The 22,244-nt window shown below is 35.1% G+C and overlaps 2 protein-coding genes and 3 non-coding genes across 5 annotated transcripts; 2 read left to right on the forward strand and 3 right to left on the reverse strand.

The window, feature by feature from the left end:
* On the reverse strand, positions 1–9,562 carry LOC143554375 (uncharacterized). The gene is made up of 9 exons (XM_077044145.1): positions 9,309–9,562; positions 9,069–9,190; positions 7,063–7,270; positions 5,787–6,282; positions 4,453–4,704; positions 4,184–4,375; positions 3,469–3,543; positions 1,288–3,384; positions 1–450 (listed from the first exon to the last, which is right to left on the reverse strand). Exons 1-9 carry the CDS (start codon positions 9,470–9,472, stop codon positions 166–168), a joined length of 3,891 nt encoding a protein of 1,296 aa, XP_076900260.1. The 5' UTR covers positions 9,473–9,562; the 3' UTR covers positions 1–165.
* Positions 9,563–10,727: 1,165 nt separating this feature from the next.
* On the reverse strand, positions 10,728–13,238 carry LOC143552949 (large ribosomal subunit protein bL21c-like). Its single transcript, XM_077043046.1, has 5 exons — positions 12,859–13,238; positions 12,069–12,149; positions 11,686–11,787; positions 11,285–11,359; positions 10,728–11,028 (listed from the first exon to the last, which is right to left on the reverse strand). Exons 1-5 carry the CDS (start codon positions 13,186–13,188, stop codon positions 10,960–10,962), a joined length of 657 nt encoding a protein of 218 aa, XP_076899161.1. The 5' UTR covers positions 13,189–13,238; the 3' UTR covers positions 10,728–10,959.
* A 4,484-nt stretch (positions 13,239–17,722) lies between these two features.
* Positions 17,723–17,806, forward strand: TRNAY-GUA (transfer RNA tyrosine (anticodon GUA)). The gene has a single exon. It is a non-coding gene; the product is annotated as a tRNA-Tyr (tRNA).
* A 2,378-nt stretch (positions 17,807–20,184) lies between these two features.
* Positions 20,185–20,255, reverse strand: TRNAC-GCA (transfer RNA cysteine (anticodon GCA)). The gene has a single exon. It is a non-coding gene; the product is annotated as a tRNA-Cys (tRNA).
* Positions 20,256–21,007: 752 nt separating this feature from the next.
* TRNAS-GCU (transfer RNA serine (anticodon GCU)) lies at positions 21,008–21,095 on the forward strand. Its single transcript has one exon. It is a non-coding gene; the product is annotated as a tRNA-Ser (tRNA).
* Positions 21,096–22,244: the final 1,149 nt, after the last annotated feature.

Consider the following 22,244-nt stretch of genomic DNA (forward strand, 5'->3'; position numbering starts at 1 on the left):
AAAGAAAAAACTAGATAGATCATCATCAAGATAACACATATATTGTAATCGTGACTAACCGTTCATAAGTAGTTAGAAACTTTGCGCAAATCTAGTTAATATTTAAAATCTAGATAACAGCATAAAAGTAATCAAAGTGACATATGTAACACAGAATGAGTTATCCTATGATACCCACAACTTATAGATGGCATGCACCTGACTGAAATCTGTAGCCTTCAAAGATAACATGTACATTTCTTTAAGTTTCTTCACATCTGCAGTCTGCTGAGAAGGAGTAACAGATTTGTTTGTGGCTGCAGGAAGAGCAACCGATAGCATACTCTTTAATGCTGTTTGCAGCCGGCTCCAAAACCGTTCGTACACCGTGCTATCGTCTTTCTGTAATGTAATTTTATCTGCTGGCACGTGGCGTCCTTCAAGCAAACTATTCAGAGCAGATTCAAGCATCTGCAATTAACAAAATAACTATCAGAACTCAGAAGTGAATGATTGAGCCACATGAAACTCATCAAAAGCATTCCAATAAGCTACTATTGGCACTTTAAACTCATTTATATATGAACGTGTCGGTTTGCAACTGGTCTAACACGGTAACACAGAGTATATTTTACTACCTTTTTTCCAATTCTAGATAACATTCTCTAATTGTTAATACTTAAGCACCCAAAAACAGAATAATAATAATAATAATAATAATAATAATAATATTAATAAATAAATAAATAAATAAAAGAATGATAATTTTTTTATGTACAACCAAACAAGATCCAAGTACAACACTACAACAAAGGAAATTTAGAAAAAACAAATAATTAAATAATGAAAAAGTATTTCCATTATTTTCCTACTTTTATTTATCATCCTACATAAAGAACAAAGTATATCAGAAATTAAAAAAAGTTCATATTATATATTATGATATTAAAAAAAATTATATCCTTTTCTCTTCTTTTTTTTATCAGTCTCCAACTCTCTCAACCATGAAAAATCACAGCCTCAACGGTATTGCACACAATCTCCTATATTGTTTAAACAAACATTTGTCATTATTACTTACTATTGTAAAGATATTGCCTAGTAAACATAACTAACTCATTAACTATTTATTAATAACAGACAATGTTATGTTGTTTTGACACATAGTATATAATTCTGACTCTTACCCAAATCACCCGACCCGCTAATCTTGCCACCTTAATGAAAGGATTTCCATTGAACCACAAAATAATAATAATAATAATAATAATAATAATAATAATATTTCAAACAGAAGTGTGTACATACCGCATACGCATCAGATGACTTCGACAATCGACAAGACAAATCCGCCCTCTCGATCAAAATGGTCAAATACATAGTAGAATGTGTTTTAGGCCCATAAAACTGCAGAGACTTGAGCCAATTCCTTTCAGCCATTGATGAAAACTGTTTAACCTTTTGAAATATATTATTTTCACCTTTCAGATTACTTTTCTTTATATCTATGAACATATTATTTTCACCTTTCGAATCACTTTTCTTTATCTCCAATAACCTCACACCACAATCCCTCTGGTAACAAGCAAGCTGAAAGTAAGCATATGCAGCCTCTTGTTTCCTCAAATCCCCTAGCAATTCATACATACACAATGCCTCACTAATCGCATCACTTGCTGAGATCTCACATTTCCCAAATTCAACTTTAGATTTATATACTTTAGCAGTTGTATTCTCTCTAGTGAGAAGCATACCGAGCCTCAAATACGTATGAGCAAATTGTGTATGCACGTCATTGCTAAGATCACTTATTACATCACCGGCATCCACTTGCTTTTTCGCAGCTCTATAAAACTTAAGTGCCTCACAATATTTAGACTTTGCAGCATCGAGCTTTTGGTTAAACGTGGTTTTGAAAACCGGATGGTTTCTATACGGTTCCATTTGCGAGACAATCTCCTCGGCTGCTGACCGTCTTCCATGGCCTAAATTTAAGTTTATTAAGATAATATTATTATGATCGGAAACCTTTTTGAATGAAATTATAGCTTCGGAAAACGCTTCTTCGGCTTTGCTAATTTCTTTCCTTTCAAGTCTCCTTCGGCCCAACTCATTGCACACCCATCCTTTCTTCTTAACAAGAGACTGTAACTCAGAAGAAGTAGTTAGATTATTATCATCTAAACATTTTATGGCTTCTTTGTAACAAATTAGAGCACTCGCTAGGTTATGATCGGTGTGGGTATGCTCGTAACCGTCAATGTATCGGAAAATCCCACCGTTTGAATCAGATTCACTTTCTTTACAAGAATTTGCCTCTTTGTTTTCATCTATAATATTTTGAGATGTTTTTGAAACGGGTTTTTCAGTCGCCTTTTTGCCGCGAGTAAAACGTGCGTTTCGGGTAGTGCTACTACTCGCACTACTTCCACTACTGACGCGGTCGCTCTGGCAGCTGCAGTTGACCAATGAGCAAGAAGAGCAGCTCGGGTTGACTTTCCCGAGTTTCTTCTTGAGCCTTTGAAGCTCTTTCTCAACCTGACGTGACATCTTTAACTCACGAGTAGGTGGTTTCGCGTTCGGATTCTCTAAATGGAATTCCACATACACGTCTCCGACTAGGGTCCATGCTTTAGCCCAAAATAGATAATGAGAAAGTATCGATTTTGTATCGTTGATATCTATTTGAAACGACGACCAACTTGAACGGCTCATTGAAGAGATGAATCTAGAATCTTCTAGATGCTGTGGCATGGATCCATATACTAAACATGCTAAACGAACGACTTTTAACGCTTGGTGTGACTGACCGTCAACTATGTAGGCTTCTCCAAGGGCTAGGTAAGATTCTCCAAGTAATAACACGAGTTTCCATAGCTTGTCATCTAATTTTGAAGTTGGAAGCCACTTTCTAATGTCACAAACTTCAATGCAATCAGTATCACCACACGCACAAACCGAGAGCTCGATTGGCAACCCGGTTGCATGATTGTCAGACTCACCGAGACAGCTTTCAGAGCCTTGTAGCTGTCGTCTCCACCTTAGAGACTTGATAGCTTGGGACACGTGGTGTATTGCAGCTAATTTGGAAGAGATGAGGTCAGCATTAGCTTCCACTATCGAGTTACACGTTGGCTGCACTATAACATCCACTGACTCAGCTTCATTTGACACCAAAAGTTTTCTGGATTCGCGAGCGGGTGTATCTGTATTGTCATCGTTAGGGCTGAAACTTTCATGGATTGTTAAACTAGAGATCCCGTTTAAGCATTCGTCTGACTCGTCTTCAGCATCGACCATAATATTTTCAGAGCCGAGAGGGAGCACTTCGGATGTGAAATCTAGATCTTCATCATAATCTAGAAGTAGCCTTGCAAATTGTTCGTGAGCAAATGCGCGTACAACCTATTGGCCATACATAATGCATTAATATATAATTAGCCACTAATTATACCTTTAACCACCTCAAAAGATTAAAGAAATAAATACCAGTTGATCTGGCTGATCAAGGAAATCAAGACATTTCTTTAACAACCTTGCACACCTTGCCCTGTTGTGATGAGACTGCAGAATAAAACATGTATTAAGAGTTTAACCCTTTCTGTAAATAAACTCAATGATTTTGGTTATGACTTATGTTTTATCTCAAATGGCTCGTAAGTCGCCCAAAGCGTATATATAATGCACACAACTTCCTGAATCATTTTACTCATATGAATCAAAAAGAATATTTCACCTAATAGTAACCAGGATTCTTCAGTGTTCCACTGAAGTCACTCACATTTTTTTCTAACCACAAAAACCACTCATGTTTCAATAATGTTCAACTGTTGTAAAAAAAGTTCATAAATGTAAGAAAATTTTATTAAGTTACCTAAATGGAACAAATACGAAACTTGGTAACTATTTAGTGATTAATTTCTAGTTTTACCTAAAGTAGGAGATAATGTGAAGAACAAAAAATCATTAAAAAAACAATAAACAATTAAGTTTCATAATTGTTCCATTCAAGTGAACATGAAAAAAATAGTGAAACTTGAGAGTGGCTTTTATAGTTGAGAAAGTACAAGAAAAGGTTTACACCCCAATCCAACCTGAGCTCGTGTCGACCCCTTACCCAACACGCCAGACCTACCCGTTCGAACACCTCTAACTACTATGTCCATGTGTGTGTGTGAGAGAGAGAGAGGAATATAAACCCCACCACTGAAAGTGAAAGCCTGTGAGCAACACGATAGAGTAGGGTTCCAAGCGAAAGCAAAGAATCACTTCTCCCTCTATCAATCAAAGAAGGTATAAAAGTAGTCTCATCATCGCAGCTGTTAGTGGCATGACTCTTTGGAATAACAGAAAGATCAAACAGCTGAATATTATCCTCGCCCGCATTTTTATAAAGCTGTACACACCCAAAAAACAATCAGTACATCACTAAACAAAACAACCACAACAAAAAAACCTAGAAAAACAAAGTACCCAATAAGCTCCAGGGTCTTGCTTGCAATTTTCTTGAAGAAACCGCAGAACAGAATGCCCGTTTTGCCTGACAATATGAGGATGAAAAGCAGGTGTGCCATCTTCTGATACACCTTTAGATACAAATATATCATCTGTTTTCAGCAGCTCGTATCCCTGAACAACACCGTTTTCATGGTAACAGATGGCTAGTTCGGGTACACTTGCCATAACATTATCCAACCATGCATCAAGCCAAGTTAACGGGCCAACCTGGCAGACAATGAATAGAATAAAGTAAGCAGGTAAGCAAAAAGAAACTGAATAAACAGAGGCAAGTGGGTGTGTGGCGGGTAGTGTAACGCGCTTGGTCATTTTTAAGTAAATGACCCGTCAACATAGCTCACACTGGGTTGTGTAGACAAAGTAACACCTTTTGTTCTTTTCTAAAAAACAATTGCAGATTATTAATGTGTGCTCTTTGTTATTGTAATAAAAAACTGGAATTAAATTAACTGAATACTGTGTTAATTTAAAACAGATTATTAAGATTGTCGGCCGTCGATCAATCTTCTTCATTCAATACCGATTGAATAGAAGAACCTCAATATATAGGAAAGAAACTAGAAACCCTAGACGATTCTACAATGAGTCCATGGCTTAGGGTTGTTCAAAAAGCTCGCAAATCGCTAAAAAAAAGCTCATTTGTAAACGTGTGGCTAGTTTAAATTAAACCCCAAATTAACATATAAACATTAAAAAATAACAAAAGTTATACGTATAATATGGCTCTCAATATTTAAAAAAATAATACATACAATATCAATAGACAAGCCGAGCTGACACTTTTCAGTATGGCTCTAGTTTATATAAATTTTGTATTGTGTGTGTTAAAAATTTATTTTTATTTTCTTCTATATATCAATATGTGTAAAAATAGCCACGAGCTGACACTTTTCAGCTCGTCAAAGTAAAATAGACAAGCCGAGCTGAGCAGACTCGTTTACGTTCGAACTCTTGCTTGAGCACAACCTGGTTCGGCTCGTGGACAGACCCTACCATGACTAAAGACAACTAAACCCTAAAAATAAACTGGTAATAAATATAATTAACAACTATTACAAAAAATCAAAATCCTTTGAATATATCAATTTGGAAAGATGTATACTAAACATTAAAAATCGCCTTCAATCAATTTGACTATGTTCCCTTCTAGTTAAACTTTTAATCCAGTTCTATTGACCCATTTGAGATAAACAAAAAAAACATCCAATTCAGCTCGTTCATAAGGAAATGGGTCAGGACTTCCACCTGTAAGAGAATAAGCATGAAGTCATGCAAAGTTGTAAACTAACCTGTCTTGAAACATCCCACAGGTGCAAACTCACTGCGACATGTTTGTCATTACTGAATATGAGCAAATCACTCCCCAAAAACATGTGCAAATTATTAAATTTCCAAAACAAAACCCTTAAGAATCCATCTCGGTTCATTCTTCTGTACATATCCGACTCTTGCATTGAGGGTCTAGGTGTCTCTTTGACTTTTGAGACCTTTTTAACAGCATCACGGTCTTTGTTACTTTGGTTATTCTTCACTCCCAAAAAGATACTATCATGTTTCGCTTTTGATTGTGGGTATTTAAATCTTTCCCCTTCATTAATCTCATTATTTCCGGTCAGAAAAGAAGTGTTGACCCGCTCTTTTGACTTGGAGGTTTGACCCGAAGGAAGATCACACGCCTCCATTCTAACAGAATGCATAGCAAAATTCCAAAATAAGGATTTATCTGCACATTGTGACTGCTGTTTATGTCGTCTAACCAGTTTTTCACCCTCTTCCACATCAGGCCTGCAGTGTACATAAAAGTTTTAATTTTATAAACAAGCAGCATGCCGAGAAATATTGCAAATATTTATCAGTTCGATGATAATATAACCTTTGGATAAAATGGTGTAGAACTGCATTAATTATATACCTTGGGATGTTTGCTAGGCCTGTAAACAAACAGGGCGTTCGACTAACTGTTCGTGAACCGTTCGACAAGAAGTTTATTTATTTATTTATATTAACACACACGAACAAACTTGTTTGTTCATTTATTTATTTAAACAAACATACAAGAACACATGCCTCGGTCGTAAACTTTTGTTCATTTATATTCAATAAAGTTCGTCCGTTTACGTTGTTTATGTTCGTGTATATATTTATTTGAAATTTAAAATTTTTAGGTCGATTAAATTTTTTTTTAGTTTTATAAAATTAAAATATCACTCATTGCAATTTAGTCTAGTTTTAGTATATTTTTAGGCTCAAAAAATAGATGTTCACGTTTAGTTTTGATTAATTTTCTCTCAGTTATGTTTTCGTACATTTACGTTCGTGAACCATAAACGAACATAAACAAACAGGAACACATTCATTTTGTTAACAAACGAACAAAAAACCCCTATTCGTGCTCAGTTTGTTTACAGGCGTACGCATTTCCCTTTTTAACTTCTTAATTTTACCCGTTAAAGATGCTCAAATTTTACATTCATAAGTATGTAAATTGAAACTGACACCTCTATTTGGCAGAGATATAGAAGCAAAAAGTCAAAACCAAGTCAAATATATGCAGATGGCATATACCCTGTATTTAGTATGAGAGACTGTCCAATACGATGTACTGCAATCGAGAGGCGAGCCCTGGAATATGGAATCTTGAATATTTGTTTTAGAATGTCGGTTGGAGCAATAACATCGATTTCATCTTCATGCTCTGTTAAACCAGATACAGCAAGGGCTTCTCCTTTCTTTCTAAGGTTTGATGCAATTGCCCCATTTCCATAAGGTAAATCTACCAAAATAAACATTCATAAAATATTGTTTATCATTGTCTGACCATCTATAAAAAACAGTACAGTCTGTGAAAAGTTCACAAATGTAGCCTAGGTTGGCCCAATTGACTGGAACGCACGGTTTGTTTGGATTCTTAAGCATACAAATGAAGCTTAGTTTATCAGTATACTACAACCCGGATAACATACGTTTAACCATGACCACTGGTAATAAGAGTGATCGGGTTTTCAAAAGAAGATCAGAAGCCAAAATACTAAGCCCAATCGACAGATGGTTCTATTAGCAACCAGAAACGTTAAATAAAAGCAATTATTCAGCCAAAACAAACAATCCAATACATTTTCGGATCTCTCAAGGTAAAACAGTAGTTGAAATAGTGGCTATTTTAAGCAACCATATGCATAGAAGCACAAACAAAGCCTTATGCCCTTATATGCCAATAATTTATGAAGCTTAACATGCACGCATTGCTTCTCTGCATCCTTATATAATACTAATTCAGATCTTCGTAGATATCATTGATCACATGCATTTTGATAAGCCTAATTCAAAATATGGCCACATTAACCCTTCCCCGATGAACATTCAAATGGAAGAACTATCACTATGCTGCCAAATCATACAACTAATGACACAACTTCTATAAGTTCAATTCATGAAACAAAAGGTTTTGAATTCATTAACGAAATCCAATCATCTTTGAACTTGTAAAAATGGGAGTCTTGCCCTAATTGTGTCATCACTCTCACTTGTGCAAGGTTTGTTAAACTGAAGTATTGTTATTCAGTTATTCTCATGTAAGTTGTCATCCAGTGAGTTCCTACTAAGTATTAACTTATTTTCTCTCCACCGGTATTCACTTATCTTTACTTCTATAATCTATGAAAGGATTATATCTGCAATTCCCACAAGGTTTTCATCATCTCCCACAATTTGCATACTCTCTTTTCCTTTCATAAAACAAAGAAAGGTTCCCCTACCAATTTTATTTATTTAGGACAATGTTGGTCACTGAAAATGTCAAGTATAATGTTGTTACCATAATGATCTCATTCCAATTCTGAATACTCTTTTCACCAACCCAAGAAAGGTCCCGTTACAAATTTTCAAGCATATCATCCCAAACTCAATTAGCCGATATGAAAACTGTTCGAAAAGGACACACACGAAAAACAAATAAACAAACATGAGATGTTAACGTAGTTTGATCTAAACTGACCTACATCCAGAGGTGGAAACTAGATATTCCTTATTAACTGATGATCATTACAAGTACATAACAATGAATTTTGTAAATTAGTAAACAAGAAATCATGAACAGGCTGGTCTTAGAGCCGGTTGCCCTGCACCCATCCCCTCTCCTATGATTCAACTAACAGCCGGCCTAACAAATAACCTCTTGAATTTTAAGAAACTCTATATAAATATACCTAATATTCCTAAAACATATGCATTCATTTACCTATCGAGCCGGGGGTCTCACCGGAAGCAGCCTCTCTATCCCTATGGGATAGAGGTAAGGCTGTCTACATCTTACCCTCCTCAGACCCTACCATGGCATTGCTATTGGTGGGATATACTGAGTACGATGATGATGATGATGATGATGCATTCATTTCCCTAGGTGAGTCTACCACGAGGAGTCCAACAATATGTTAAACATAATACCGAATACAACTACTAATGGATCCAATTAGCTACTACATATAAACAAACCTAATATCCCTAAAACAAAGTTTCCAGTATCCTCTAAAGGTTTAACCACATATAAACCAATAACATTATATAAACCCTACCTCCACCGGTCCTGGTATGAGCAGCAACCATAGGCAGAACTCTCTCCGGTATATTCGGCCGAAACGGCAGCGTTTTTAAATTTGTCTCAGTCGGAATCACTCGATACCTCGGCGCTCCTTCCCTAAAAACAATTGACAACAATTATGCTCGAAAATTAGGGCTAGAAGTTATAAATATATTTACTATAAGTTAATAATAATAATAATAACAATAATAATAATAATAATAATAATTCTTACGTTGAAGCTGAGGGAAGAAGAGCAGAACCAAAGGCAGTGAACGGTTTATCAGTAACGGGAATGGATCCGCAGAGGAAACCTACCGGAGGTTTAGTTTTGACGATTTCGAGTTCGCCGACGCGTTGAAGCTCCGGCGAGCCTTCTCGAGACGGTGATTTCTCCATGTTTGTTGGAAGATTGATTGATTGATTACTGTAGGTTTATGATTAGTACCTGTGGTGCTAATTATTACTATTACTGATTATCAGAGGAACAATCTAGAGTCACTGAGAAGAATTGGTGATAGATAAAATAAAACTGATAATAATATTTATAATTTTACTTTACTTATTAAAAGTTCAAACCCTTGGATGATGTCATATACCCATGTGGCATGTGTCGTATGATATAAGATGATTTATTTCGTTAAATTAAACGTTTTGTTTTAATTATGATTACTCAAAACATAAGCATGTTCTTCCAAATTCAAATAACGAGACACTTACACGATGTGGAGAGAAATGTCTAATTCATGCCACATGGTAATCACGAATGAATTGTCATTATTTCTGATGTAGTTTTTTTGTTGATTTTCGCTACTCAAGGAAGCGATCCACCAGTTTAGATGAATAGTTGACATGTATAGGATTAAACATGCAACGAAGTTGCAAAATGTTTGTTACAAAATCCCAAGAAGATATAAGAATGCATGACGCATAGTTATCAAAAGTGCAAAAGGCACTCAGCGAGGCTAAACGCAGCTAAATCGCCTAGCCACCATCAAGGTGTTCAGGCGCGAGCTTTCGGCAAGCTTCGGGCTGGATTCCGACAAGATTTGATGAGTTGCAGAGAGAAGGTAGAATATAGAGGTGGGGGTATAAAAAGGAGAAGAAGTTTAACACGAAGTTATCTTTATCATTGATTTTATCTCGATTTTTCCACAATCCGATGAATAAAGGAGTTAGTTTAATGTCGAAGTGTGTTTAGACGTCAGCTTTTTAAATGTTTGCATACGTTTGTAGCTTTTCACATTTTATATTAATCGTAACTATCACATTTTGGTCGTTACCGGTAATGATCCCACCTCTTATCATATTTGTTTTCAACGGTGAGCGACTAATAGAATACCAACACCATTAGTTGTAGGTCGTTGGAAAAACACTTTTGGTCGGAAAAGTCACATTATTTGTCGGGAAACTCAACCATTAGGTCAAATCTACAACCAACGGTCCAGATTTCTTGCACTTTTTTTTTATGATTTTACCCATTTTTGTGATCCGCTATATGCATTTGGTATTCATCTTCTAGGCTTTAATCTGACTCGCCTGGGTCATGTGCTGTTGCTGCCTGCTGGGTGCTTTTGGTCGTTGCAATTCATAGGTTGTCGGCTTGAACATGCAAGCAATGTATATATAAGGTGTAACTACTATGTGAATAGAATAATTCATTGTTACTGCTTTTGAGTATAAAGGAACCATAAAACGAGAAACAGTCTGCAATATTCGGCATGTATATAAACACCCTGATCATGCTGGAAATCTTCATTTAGGGGGGGAAATTACAGGCTAGACTAATAATAATTGAAGTATTTCTCAAGTACAAAAGATTTGTAAAACAAACCGCAAAAGAACACAAGTTCCTAAACGAAACTTCATAGAAAGTATACAACATATCAAGGGAGAGTAGAAGCAGGATAATCTTGATAACCTGTGATACCCAAGATCCGAATTCGAGTGTTTGGCTACATGGTTTAGAGCATAAACAATAAAATACAAATTAGACTTCACTTCCATTATGCAGAAAGAGTAGCATTTTCATTTTGAGTTATGGGGTCGAAACATTAATTTTCTTTTTTGATTTTCATTAGGATGGATTTACAAATTATGTTCTTATTTGTAAAAATAACACTGAATCATCGAGATTTTAGATAAATCATATGAATCTGAATTTTAAAGGAGCTATTTATACCCAAAAATTCAAATACAAACATAGAGTACCTGTCTGTGACCAATATTCCTTCTGTAATTCTTCTTCTTCTTGTACTTGAAGACCACCACCTTGGGGTCCAGCCCCTACACAGTGCAAGATAAAAAGCAGTAATCAGAATCAGGCCCATAACTCTTAAAGGTTACATAATGGGCGGGTCGGGTAAAGGCCCAAACTGGTTATTCTGGTATGATTTAAAACAGGTCGATCAAAAGCACTATTTTGTGACTTCATGAACTTCCAAATATTAATTACAAAATTAACTTGATCTTTCAATAAAGCAATTTAGGACATCATAAAAGCTAAAAGTACACCTTGAGAGACTTGCGACATGTTTGAACCGTCCAAGTTTATTTCTTTAACCCATTTGGCCCGTTATAGGGAGAAATGCAACATAAAAAAATGTAAGTACCTGTTCTTCCACTACTGCATGTACAGCTGCATTAGGCACCACTGGCTTCCCAATATATGTGCTGGTTTTTGTGCCAACTAGTAACACCTTGTTCAGAATAATCTACATATACCAAACATGTGTCAAAAGTTAAAAGGCAAGAAGACATAAAGTCAAATGTTGGTCAATTTTAGTGTGATAAATTACATAAAAAGATAAACAAATCATATGCTGGTTACCTTGATTTTAAATTAAATAACAATTGAATACACATCCGAGGAGCTCTAATTTGTCAAGCACATAATAACATTCAATCTTTTAATTACAAGCCAATAATTAAAACCACACTAAAAAACTGCAAATAAGGACAAACAAATCATACAAACACAAGCTTAATTGCTTACTTTATCATTAACATTGGCCCCCTTGAGCCTCTGAGTATACAGATATCGCCCAGGAAAAACAATATACTGTCTGCCACCAACCTGAACAGTAATAAAAAACAAAACAACAATCAATCAAATGATCAATCAATATTGAATCATCAAAATTAGATAATTGCATGATAATAAGAAAACTTTCTATCAAAATCGATCCAATTGCCAGCTTGGTTTATAATGCACGCATTACACAATGCGGAACAAAATTGCACCGCGCAATGCAATTCCATGATGCGCGCATCACATGATGTGGTCTGATGCAAAGCTGCAATCTTATGCAGTTGACCAATATTTGAACAAATTAGATAGTTGATCCCAAAGCTTCAAGTAACTGGTGTTTAAAAGTTAGCAAGTTCAAACATTATGAAGTATAAAGTTCACACATTATCTATATATAATCTTTTAGTAGTTTTTAGTAACAAACGCCTCACATACATTCGCTCTTGCATTGTGAATGACACATCATCACACGCTTTTTTAAACCAGGATTATCAGTGCCAATTATTAGAGAGAATATATTACCTAATTAGGATAGTAAATACCTACAATAACTAGGATACATGATTTGATTATGTAGCTTCGTAATTATTCCCATTCTATACCTACAGAGTACATACCTATATGTATTACTGGTTTTCATTATTCCAAATTAATTAATTTACAATAACATACACAATCAAACTTACATAAAATGCACATAGAATATAACAACAATTAAGGATAATTAAACCGAAATTGGTGAAACTCAGCTCACCATAACAACGGCGAATACTTCTTCTCCTTTGGATTCAGTTGTGGCTAGGGTTTGTTCGGCAGGTTGCACCTGCTCAAACTCAACGGCTTCAGCTTCAGCTTCGGGTTCGGCTTCGGCTTCGGCTACGGCTTCTGATTCTGGAGCTTCAGTTAACAAAAGTTTAGGAACAATTGTGGATGATAACGGTCTGAACCGGAGGAACGAAGTTGAAATCGCAGGTGAATGAGAGGTAAAATTGAAGGTGATTGGTGATGTTGTTGTAAGAGCAGATTTGTTGTGAGTGAATATGGAGGTGATGGAGGATGAGGCGCACGATAAGCTCATCGCCATTGTTGAACTTGAAGCTTTGCTCGCACTATCCGTTTGCTGCAACTGTTATCTATCTTATCTATCGCCTATGGGTATATGGAGCCTGGTTGCATTTTGGTCCTTCAACTTTTAGTTTCTCAATTTTTAAACATATTTTTTTTAACGACTAACAAAAAATTTTATTAATCAAACTAGCAAGACACTAGAAACACCGTTACAACCACAAACACCTAAATACAGAAAGCACGCCGCCAAAAGAACAAGAAAGACACAAGTAATGAAATCGCAACCCGTTATACAATAAACCGACACCAATCCTCCCAAGTAAGACCTCTTTCTTTTCCCCATATTTTTTATCCAAATAAATCCTAACACCTTTATCTCTTCCATCAAACTTACAAGATGAATTGGGCTTCCCTTGTAAACTAACGCATTCCTCCTTTTCCACAAAATCCAAGTCGCAATCAAACACATCGCATGGAAAACTCTTGCCTTTTCCTTTTGGAACTTCAAAAACTTATGAAGTTCTAAAATATCTCGAAAGATAAAAAGGAAGAAGGCTGGTATTTTACACCATTGCGACACCAAACTCCACATACACTGTGCAAGTCCGCACGACACAAACACATGTTCAACTGACTTTTCTGTTTCGCCACAAATTGGGCAAAGAAGCGATCGAACCTGGATATTCCTTTTTGTCAAAGCGTCGAAAGTTGGCAACCGATCTAGGACTGCCCGCCAACCGACCTAGAACCTTCACAAAATTCATTAAAAAATATTAAGACTATATATATAATATGTATATATATATATATATTGATGTGAGATGGGTGTGAAGATATAACGTCCGTTTGTAAGTTTGCAGCCAAGGACTTTTACAAGTCCGGCCCATGGGCCAACCAAATAAGATAGTGGTTTTGAGCCTCCATTATTTCCAGGCTTACAATTTTATATGATATGTACTATATCTTTTAAAATGAGTTTTTTTTATTAAAAACTTGTTGATAAACCACAAGTTTAGTGTGAGACCCAGATCATTAGTGATTCATCATTGTAACATGGTACAAAAAATAAATAAAAAATAAGGACACAAGCTAATGGCACCCGATAGTTAGAGAGACACAAGCTAATGACGCCTGATAGTTAGAATCTTAGATTATTTGTGGTTAGATTTTTTATAATGTCAAATATAATTCAAAATTTTGAATCGGGTCATTCTAAAAAGTTTAAAAAACAAAAACAATTATAACTCCGTCAAAACTTATTAATTCGCTTCACGCCTTTATAAACGTTAAGACGGGCCTGAACTTCTAGTTTCCACGTATAACTACACTCCCTCCACCCGTTGTCTTCCCACGCTCCACATCACACAAATCACAGCCGCAATACAAGCACTGTGGGTGCTTTTGTAACAACGTACATACACGTGACACATGAAAATATACGATTGCAGCAGCGTACAAAATCTCAGATCCGGAGAAAAATATTATATTAATAATAATAATATTGGGTCGTATCGTAGATTTGAACATTTTGAGTAGTAGGCTTCCTTCCATTGACGACTGCTTCATTACAATCCACAATCCTATCCTTCCTAGGGTTCAGGTAGTTGTTGACTCATTCCTTATCCAATTCCAATTCCAATTCCAATTCACCACTCATTTCCAGAATCTAGGGTTCATCAAATCAATCAATGTAACATAACACAGCACAACACCCTATCCAATCCTATTGATGGCACCAACTAATCCATCATCTTCATCATCTCACAATGAACATTGAACGACTTTAATTGGCTCTGTTTATTTTATCAATTTTGTGTGATGAGGATTCACGAACGATCGGTGAGGGATTTGGAGATGGCGGAAGAGGAATCGCCTACTAGTAAGAAGCCCGTTGGCGTTGAATTCGAGCGGATGAGGTTTCCGCTTACTAGATCCGAATTCGCGGTGGCTTTTGGTGTCTTTTCTCTTTTTGCCACCGGACTGTTTTGTATTTATTACACAATGCCAGCTGCTGAGTATGGGAAACTTAAGCTGCCTCGATCCATTTCCGATCTCTGCGTCCTCAAGTATGTTGCTATTCATGGATCCAATTTTTTAACCTGAATTGTTATTGTTATGAATTACATACAGATTTATGGTTTGTTAATTAATAGTTAGGGTTTATTATCAGGATTTATTTGTTATTAACCGAGGGTTTGGGTTCAAATACATAGTCTTCTTAATCTAGGAAGTTGTAGGAAGGGTATTAAAAGGACTCCGATTAAAGTCAAACTAGCGGCATTGGAAGTTTAGAACTGTCTCGTTGAACTCTACGATATTAGATTTTAGGTTTTCCTTTTCCGATTTCTAGCTTGTGGATTTTAGAATTTTTGTTCATATCATTGTGTCTTTTGTTTATTTTCGTCATTGTGTCTTTTTTCTTGACATTGTGTTATATTAGTATATCACTCAGCATTGTGCTATATTTTGCTCGGTATTGTGTTATATTTTGTGATCCATTGTGTCTTTGTACCCTTCCTAGATTTAGGAGACTGTGTAAGATAACTTAACCTAGGGGTATGCTATATGCTTGTCTAGGGTTTCTAGTTTGTTAACTATATATTGTTATTACTGGTTATCAGATATAGTATTGCAGTCTTTTTTACATTATTGAAGTTTAGTGTATTGTTCTGAATGTGAAACTGGGAAGAGGAAGAGAAACTTGTGAATTTGATGCTGTGTTTGTGTTATTTAGGTTTCTATTTGTTAAGAGATGGACAGAGGAATTGGAAACAAGTTACAAAACTTTACTTAACAGACATTAGTTGGATTACAGAGGATTAGTACTACAATAATGCATAATACATGTTAGTAGCAGTAATCTGTATTCTGCAAGTTGAAGAAGCATAGATGTCATTCATCTTCAACTTGCTGTAAATGAATTCTGTTAGGTTGGTTTAAGTGTTTGCATGTTGATTACCATATTGTAAACGAACATCACATGAAAGATATATTGACCGTGTGTGATGGTAATCAGCATTAGAAAAGTTAACTATGTTTCTAGGTCCATCTTTAGTGAATGCTCTGCCCCTGGCCCTTATCAACAAGGTCCCATTGGCCATTGATCTTTTGAGATATCTGTTGTACCAAGACCGATATTCCAATGTCCTGTGGCAGAAGCTGAGCAACCAAAAATACAATAACATTCTTTGGCATTCTAAGGACATGCTTTAGGAGATATTAAGGAACCTACGTTAGTAGATTCTAAGGAACCTAGACAGTTTTCATAGAGTAACACCGAATTTCAAACTTAGAGAAGATGCACGAGGAGTCTCATGCTAACAAATCTTTGAGTAAAATGAGTGAACACATCAGCCTTAATTTGAGTAAATGATCTTTTGTCTGATATGTCAAGATTAGCAGTCATATTTTTCACATCTATGCCAAAGGATTTCTAAAGAATATCTACATAAAATTCTAATGTTAGTATGTAACAACTTTATATTGTAGAAAATTGCAAGTGTATGTAGCATATTACAAGATTTGTTTATATTGAGAATCAGGGATAAAAGGACTTTTGTGTGTATACATATACAGTAAAAAGTTATAGTGGCATCTGACTGACATTATTTATATGATAAGTAAATATTTTGTAGACTAATAAAAGTTAGCATCAACTTTCATCTCTTACATATGCATAGGTCATTACAACAATAAACATTATTATGTTAAACAGTTTAGCAATATGTAAATGAGTGAAAACCATGTTTTTGTGATTGGTTTTTGCAGAGATCAGCTTGGAACATATTCTGCTTTGGGATTTTTTTAGAATATCAAATATCAAAACTGATTCAGTTTCTTATATTATAATGTATAATATAATGTATAACGGTATTGAAATTCTAATTTACTTGAATATAATATTGAATACCAGTATGAATGTTGTATTTATTAACTTAACATTAACACGCGCGGATATACCTAATCTATATTTCCGTCTTCTCTATTCTTTTATTGCCCTCCTGTCCTGTCGTCAATTGACAGTATGACTTAGGGCGCAATATAATTTAAGTGGTCAAATACTATTTTGGTAAAGCACCTTGAATCCACTGGATAGTAAAGGATCTTGGATCCAACGTAGAACCCTTTGTGAATGAGAGATATAAAGACGAGAAAGACCAATGAAATCAAGTTTCAAGGTTGTAATTGAATGGTAAAGTTTGATTTGATTACCATTAACCTCCAGAATAGTTAACGAGTTTTTCGGTTTGATTCACATCTCCAAAAGGTCTGAGTTATATTAAGGTAAGGTGGCCAAAGGCCCCTATGGTCCGGTGGTTACGACCTCTCTCTTTCACGGAGAAAACGAGGGTTCAAGTCCCTCTAGGGGTATACCAATACTCAAGACTATAGGAGTGGGATTTTCTATCAAGTGATCCATCTTTGTCAAGTCCTTCTAATAGTCTACTCAGTGGGACTTTGTATTTTATATAAAGTGATATGTATTTGTCAAATCTGCCTGGGAGACGAAAGGAAGTTGATTATGGAACGTCTAAAATGAATTAGGCGTTGGGTCGATGCCCGAGTGGTTAATGGGGACGGACTGTAAATTCGTTGACAATATGTCTACGCTGGTTCAAATCCAGCTCGGCCCAACAATTTGTCAATCTACTATCAGATGGTAGAACCCTCTTGTTCTTAAAAAATACCTGATACGAAAAAATACCTGATACGAGAGAATAAAAAAGAATCCAAAATTTCTGCTAGATCTCTTCTTATTTCCCTGGGATTGTAGTTCAATAGGCAAGAGCACCGCCCTGTCAAGGCGGACGTTGCGGGTTCGAGCCCCGTCAGTCCCGACGGATCCAATAAGTACATCAATTTCTCCTCTCGATTTTCTGTGAAAGAAGGGAGAAGGGACAGAGAGCATAATTGAATTCCGAAGGGGTTTCCCTTCTTTTTTTCAGGATTCTGTCGAAGAAAGAACAAACCCTAAACTAAAAAATAACTAAAATAGTGAAGTTGATAGAATATTCCATCTTTTCTCCCGCGACTCATCTTTCTCATACTTATTTGTCTTCCAAAGAAATTTAGATCATTAAAATTTAGAACCTAATTCCTCTCTTTTTCCACTTCGCTTGTATTGTTTGTTGGGTTTTTGTAGTTGGGGCGGGTGGTTAGAGTTCGTTTGATGGTTCTATAAGGAAGACCTAAGGAAGGTAGGTTATAGAAAATAAAGAAAAGAAGGATAAATAAAGTAAAGGGGTTTTTGATTGGTCCGGGAATCCCATTTTGGATTCAGCATGGATAAAAGATGTTCGTATGTTATACTATTCAATTCTCGACGACGAATTAATTTAATAGCTCAGATATTGTTATTCATGATATTGATCTGATTCAAGATCATCGATAGGTAATGCATTCATTGAATTGACAGGTGAAAGATATAAATCTCTATGGGATTAAATCCCGAGTTATTTTGAAAAAAAAAACGATGAGATTATGGAAGTAAATATTCTTGCATTTATTGCTACTGCACTGTTCATTTTAATTCCTACTGCTTTTCTACTTATAATTTACGTAAAAACAGCCAGTCAAAATGATTAATTACTTTAAATGAAACTTGACTTCTGAATTCTTATCAATAGTTGAAGAAATCAAATGAAAAGTATTCTATTTTTGTTTTGCGCCTTAAATGAAATCAACGGGCTATAATCGGCGGTATTCTATGAGATCCGAGAGTATGGTAAGTAAGAAATTGATTTCTTACTTATCATACTCTCTATTAGTGTTATAGTAGTGTATAAAATTGTTTCTAATAAAGTTGGTATACTATATTAGCTTCTATCTTCAATATATGTAGTTATTAATCCATATATGGAATTTACGTAGGACCCAATTCTATTTCTTTGATACATCTATTTATTCCGATGAATCTGAAATAATTGTTTTGTTTTACTGTTATAGAATACATTGATCCACTATAATCCAATGGAATTTGGAAACGAAGATATTTTGATTTGAAAATGATTTCAATTCAAATCAAAAATGCGTTGCAGAACGATCTATAAAACAATTGATACCATTTCATTCCTCAACTAAATTAGGAGTGCTTCTAAAGTCCACTTATTCCCCATACTACGAGTGAAAGGGAAAATGTAAAGACTACCATTAAAGCAGCCCAAGCGAGACTTACTATATCCATGTGAATTATGTCCCTTATCTCTATGATAGAATTATTCCATTATTGCTCACTAATAATAGTAGAATAAATGGTCCAGAGTCAAAAAGGGATTCCGGGCGAACACTATTGATGAACCAATCAAAAAATCCATTTCAAAAATTTCTATATGATTTATAATCGGGAAAGACTAAACACAAGTAAAATAAAAAATCAAAACTACAAAGGAATGTTACTAACGGAACATCTAGTAATAAAATAAGAGGGCACATTCCTTTTTTTCTTGCCCTTCAAAGTAAAAATAAATCAATTGCTATCTATTACAAACTTTTTCCTATTTGATCTAATCCGTACCCTTTCCCGATTGTCTCTCTGAAGGAGTTGGGAGATAGTATATTATACTTTTGACGAGAGGTTAAAAAAAAAGAATCATTTTTTTCATGTTTTTTTCTATAAATTATCCATCTCAATCTAATAGTGATTGAATGCCTGAACACTCAGAGATTCTCGCGAGCCTATATATGTAGATTACACAGTATAGAAATAGAAAGAACTTCCCCCAACCAGTAGTTAAATTATCTCCAATCAAGACCCAATAAGTAGACATTACATTAGTAGTAGAAAGGAATCGGGAAGTCTTGCTTCGACCATTAAAATCAAACATTAAAATCAAATCTTTCTTTTCATTTTGGATTCAAAGATTTCCGATTTCCAATCTTTTACAAAATCCCCAGAACGGATGTTTAGAATCAACCAAGTATTAACAGTCCCCTTATTCTGTTCTGGCTGGGTAAAATTAGGTTGAGTTATATCAGCAGGACAGAATAAGAGATTCCGATTCGTTTGCTGATGAGGCGGCACCCGGATTTGAACTGAGGAAAAAGGATTTGCAGTCCCCCGCCTTACCACTCGGCCATGCCGCCAAAACGATACACAATAGGAGAAATTTTTACCTTTTTTGTTGGATTACTCAATTTTAGTTTATTGTACTTGCATCCCCTTTTGAATCCTTTTTCTAACTAAACTTATCAAAATTAGAAAAAAACCCTTTTCCCCTTTTGATTGTCCCTTCGATTGATTGTATAGTATCTCAAAACACACAATGCCAAAAACCTTCCCCTCACTTTTCTGTTGAAAAATCAAATGTATATTTTCACTCAAAAAAACCAAAATTTATGACAAACGGGATATTAGTTGACTGAGAATTCGTCAATGATTCTTGGATTTGAATCTAAAATTTGGTTTGCCAAACGACATAAGAAAATACAAATTGATACATACTTGATTTATCCTTTTCTTGATTTATTCTTTTGAATCAAAATCCTTCTCAATTTCCATTATAACAAAAATGATAAGTATATGTAAACCCCAGAACGGAAATTGTTACACGGGTACTAAATTGGCTATTTAGAGTATGTTGCCTATAAATAAAAAAATGAAGGGAATTTTTTGTAACAAAAAAAGGCCCGGCTGGGTATTGACCGGGCCAGGCCAAAAAGGCACTTCGAATAAAATAAAAGCAAGAAGGTCTTCTTTTTTTATCTTTCTATTTTGATCTTTCGAGCATCTAAATGGAATTGCTAATTCTATAATAACGATAAAGAATGTGAAAGAAATACTTAATTTAATCTTTACTTGATGTGTAATGTAACATAGTAATTATCTTTTTCAATTGGGAGAGATGGCTGAGTGGACGAAAGCGGCGGATTGCTAATCCGTTGTACGAGTTATTCGTACCGAGGGTTTGAATCCCTCTCTTTCCGTTGATGACTTTCTATTTTTTTTCTAGTTAAGTGTGTGGAATAGCTAAAAGAAAATAAAAATATGAAGAAAATTGTAAAATAAAGCAAGAAAAACAATTTATTCTTCACGTCCAGGATTACGTCCTGGATCATTGGATAGGAATCCAAAGATGAAGAGAGAAACAAAGAATATTACTACTGTGTAAACGAAAAGTTTGAGAGTAAGCATTACACAACCTCCAAGATCATTTTTTGAAAAAGAAAAACGAGAGAAAAGAAAAGATAATAGATCCTCCATTTTTATATCACATATCTTATTTTGACACCAAGAAATGAATTCTAAAATAGAAAAGAATGTTCAGAAATTCAAATGAAGTTGTGAAGTTGAAATTTTTCAAAAGAGTCTTTGATTACCAGAAATCATTTTCATACCCCCAATTAGATGTTGTAAGCGACCCTAAGCTAGTAAGGTATTTTGCCGGAAAGGGAAAAGGATTAAAATCGGGAAATGGAGCGAGCCGGATTTCTCACGGCTATTCGATCATTTCAATGTTTGAATTGAAGGTTCATACTGTCAGACTTATTTGATCTTATCAAATGTTATCATTTTTCTCGAATAAATCATGAATTCTACATGAATTCTATAAGATACTATTAAAGATCTTATCGAAAACTTACAGCAGCTTGCCAAACAAAGGCTAAAAGAAAAAAGAACAGGGGTATTACTGGCATAACATCTACGATTGGATTCAAAAAAGCATAGGCTTCGGGCAATTTGGCGAAGAAAAGACTACTCGGATAAAGGGCAGAATTAAGACAGATCAAACTAAAGATATTAAGCATAACAGACATTTTTTTCGTCGAGATAATTGCATTTTGATTGAGTTATTGATATAAGGAAAAATGAAGAAAGTAAGGTAGACAAAAAAATCCTTCTTTTTCCACTCAATCAAAAATCCTCCAATTCTCAAAGGAGGCTAGAAGAAATCATACTTTCATACAATATCTTAATTGAATTATATGTAATGATCAATAAATTAAGTTGAATTCTAGATATACACATATCAAAATCCTAGCAACGAATCTATAATATCTATAATAAATTCTATAAAGAAGAAAGGTTTTCTATAGATGGTTGGACTGAATTGACGAACACTTAATACCAATATT

The sequence above is a fragment of the Bidens hawaiensis genome, unplaced genomic scaffold (genome assembly GCF_021521415.1).
Source record: "Bidens hawaiensis isolate Kalapana, Puna unplaced genomic scaffold, B.hawaiensis_p1.1 tig00001032_1, whole genome shotgun sequence".
Lineage (NCBI taxonomy): Eukaryota > Viridiplantae > Streptophyta > Magnoliopsida > Asterales > Asteraceae > Bidens > Bidens hawaiensis.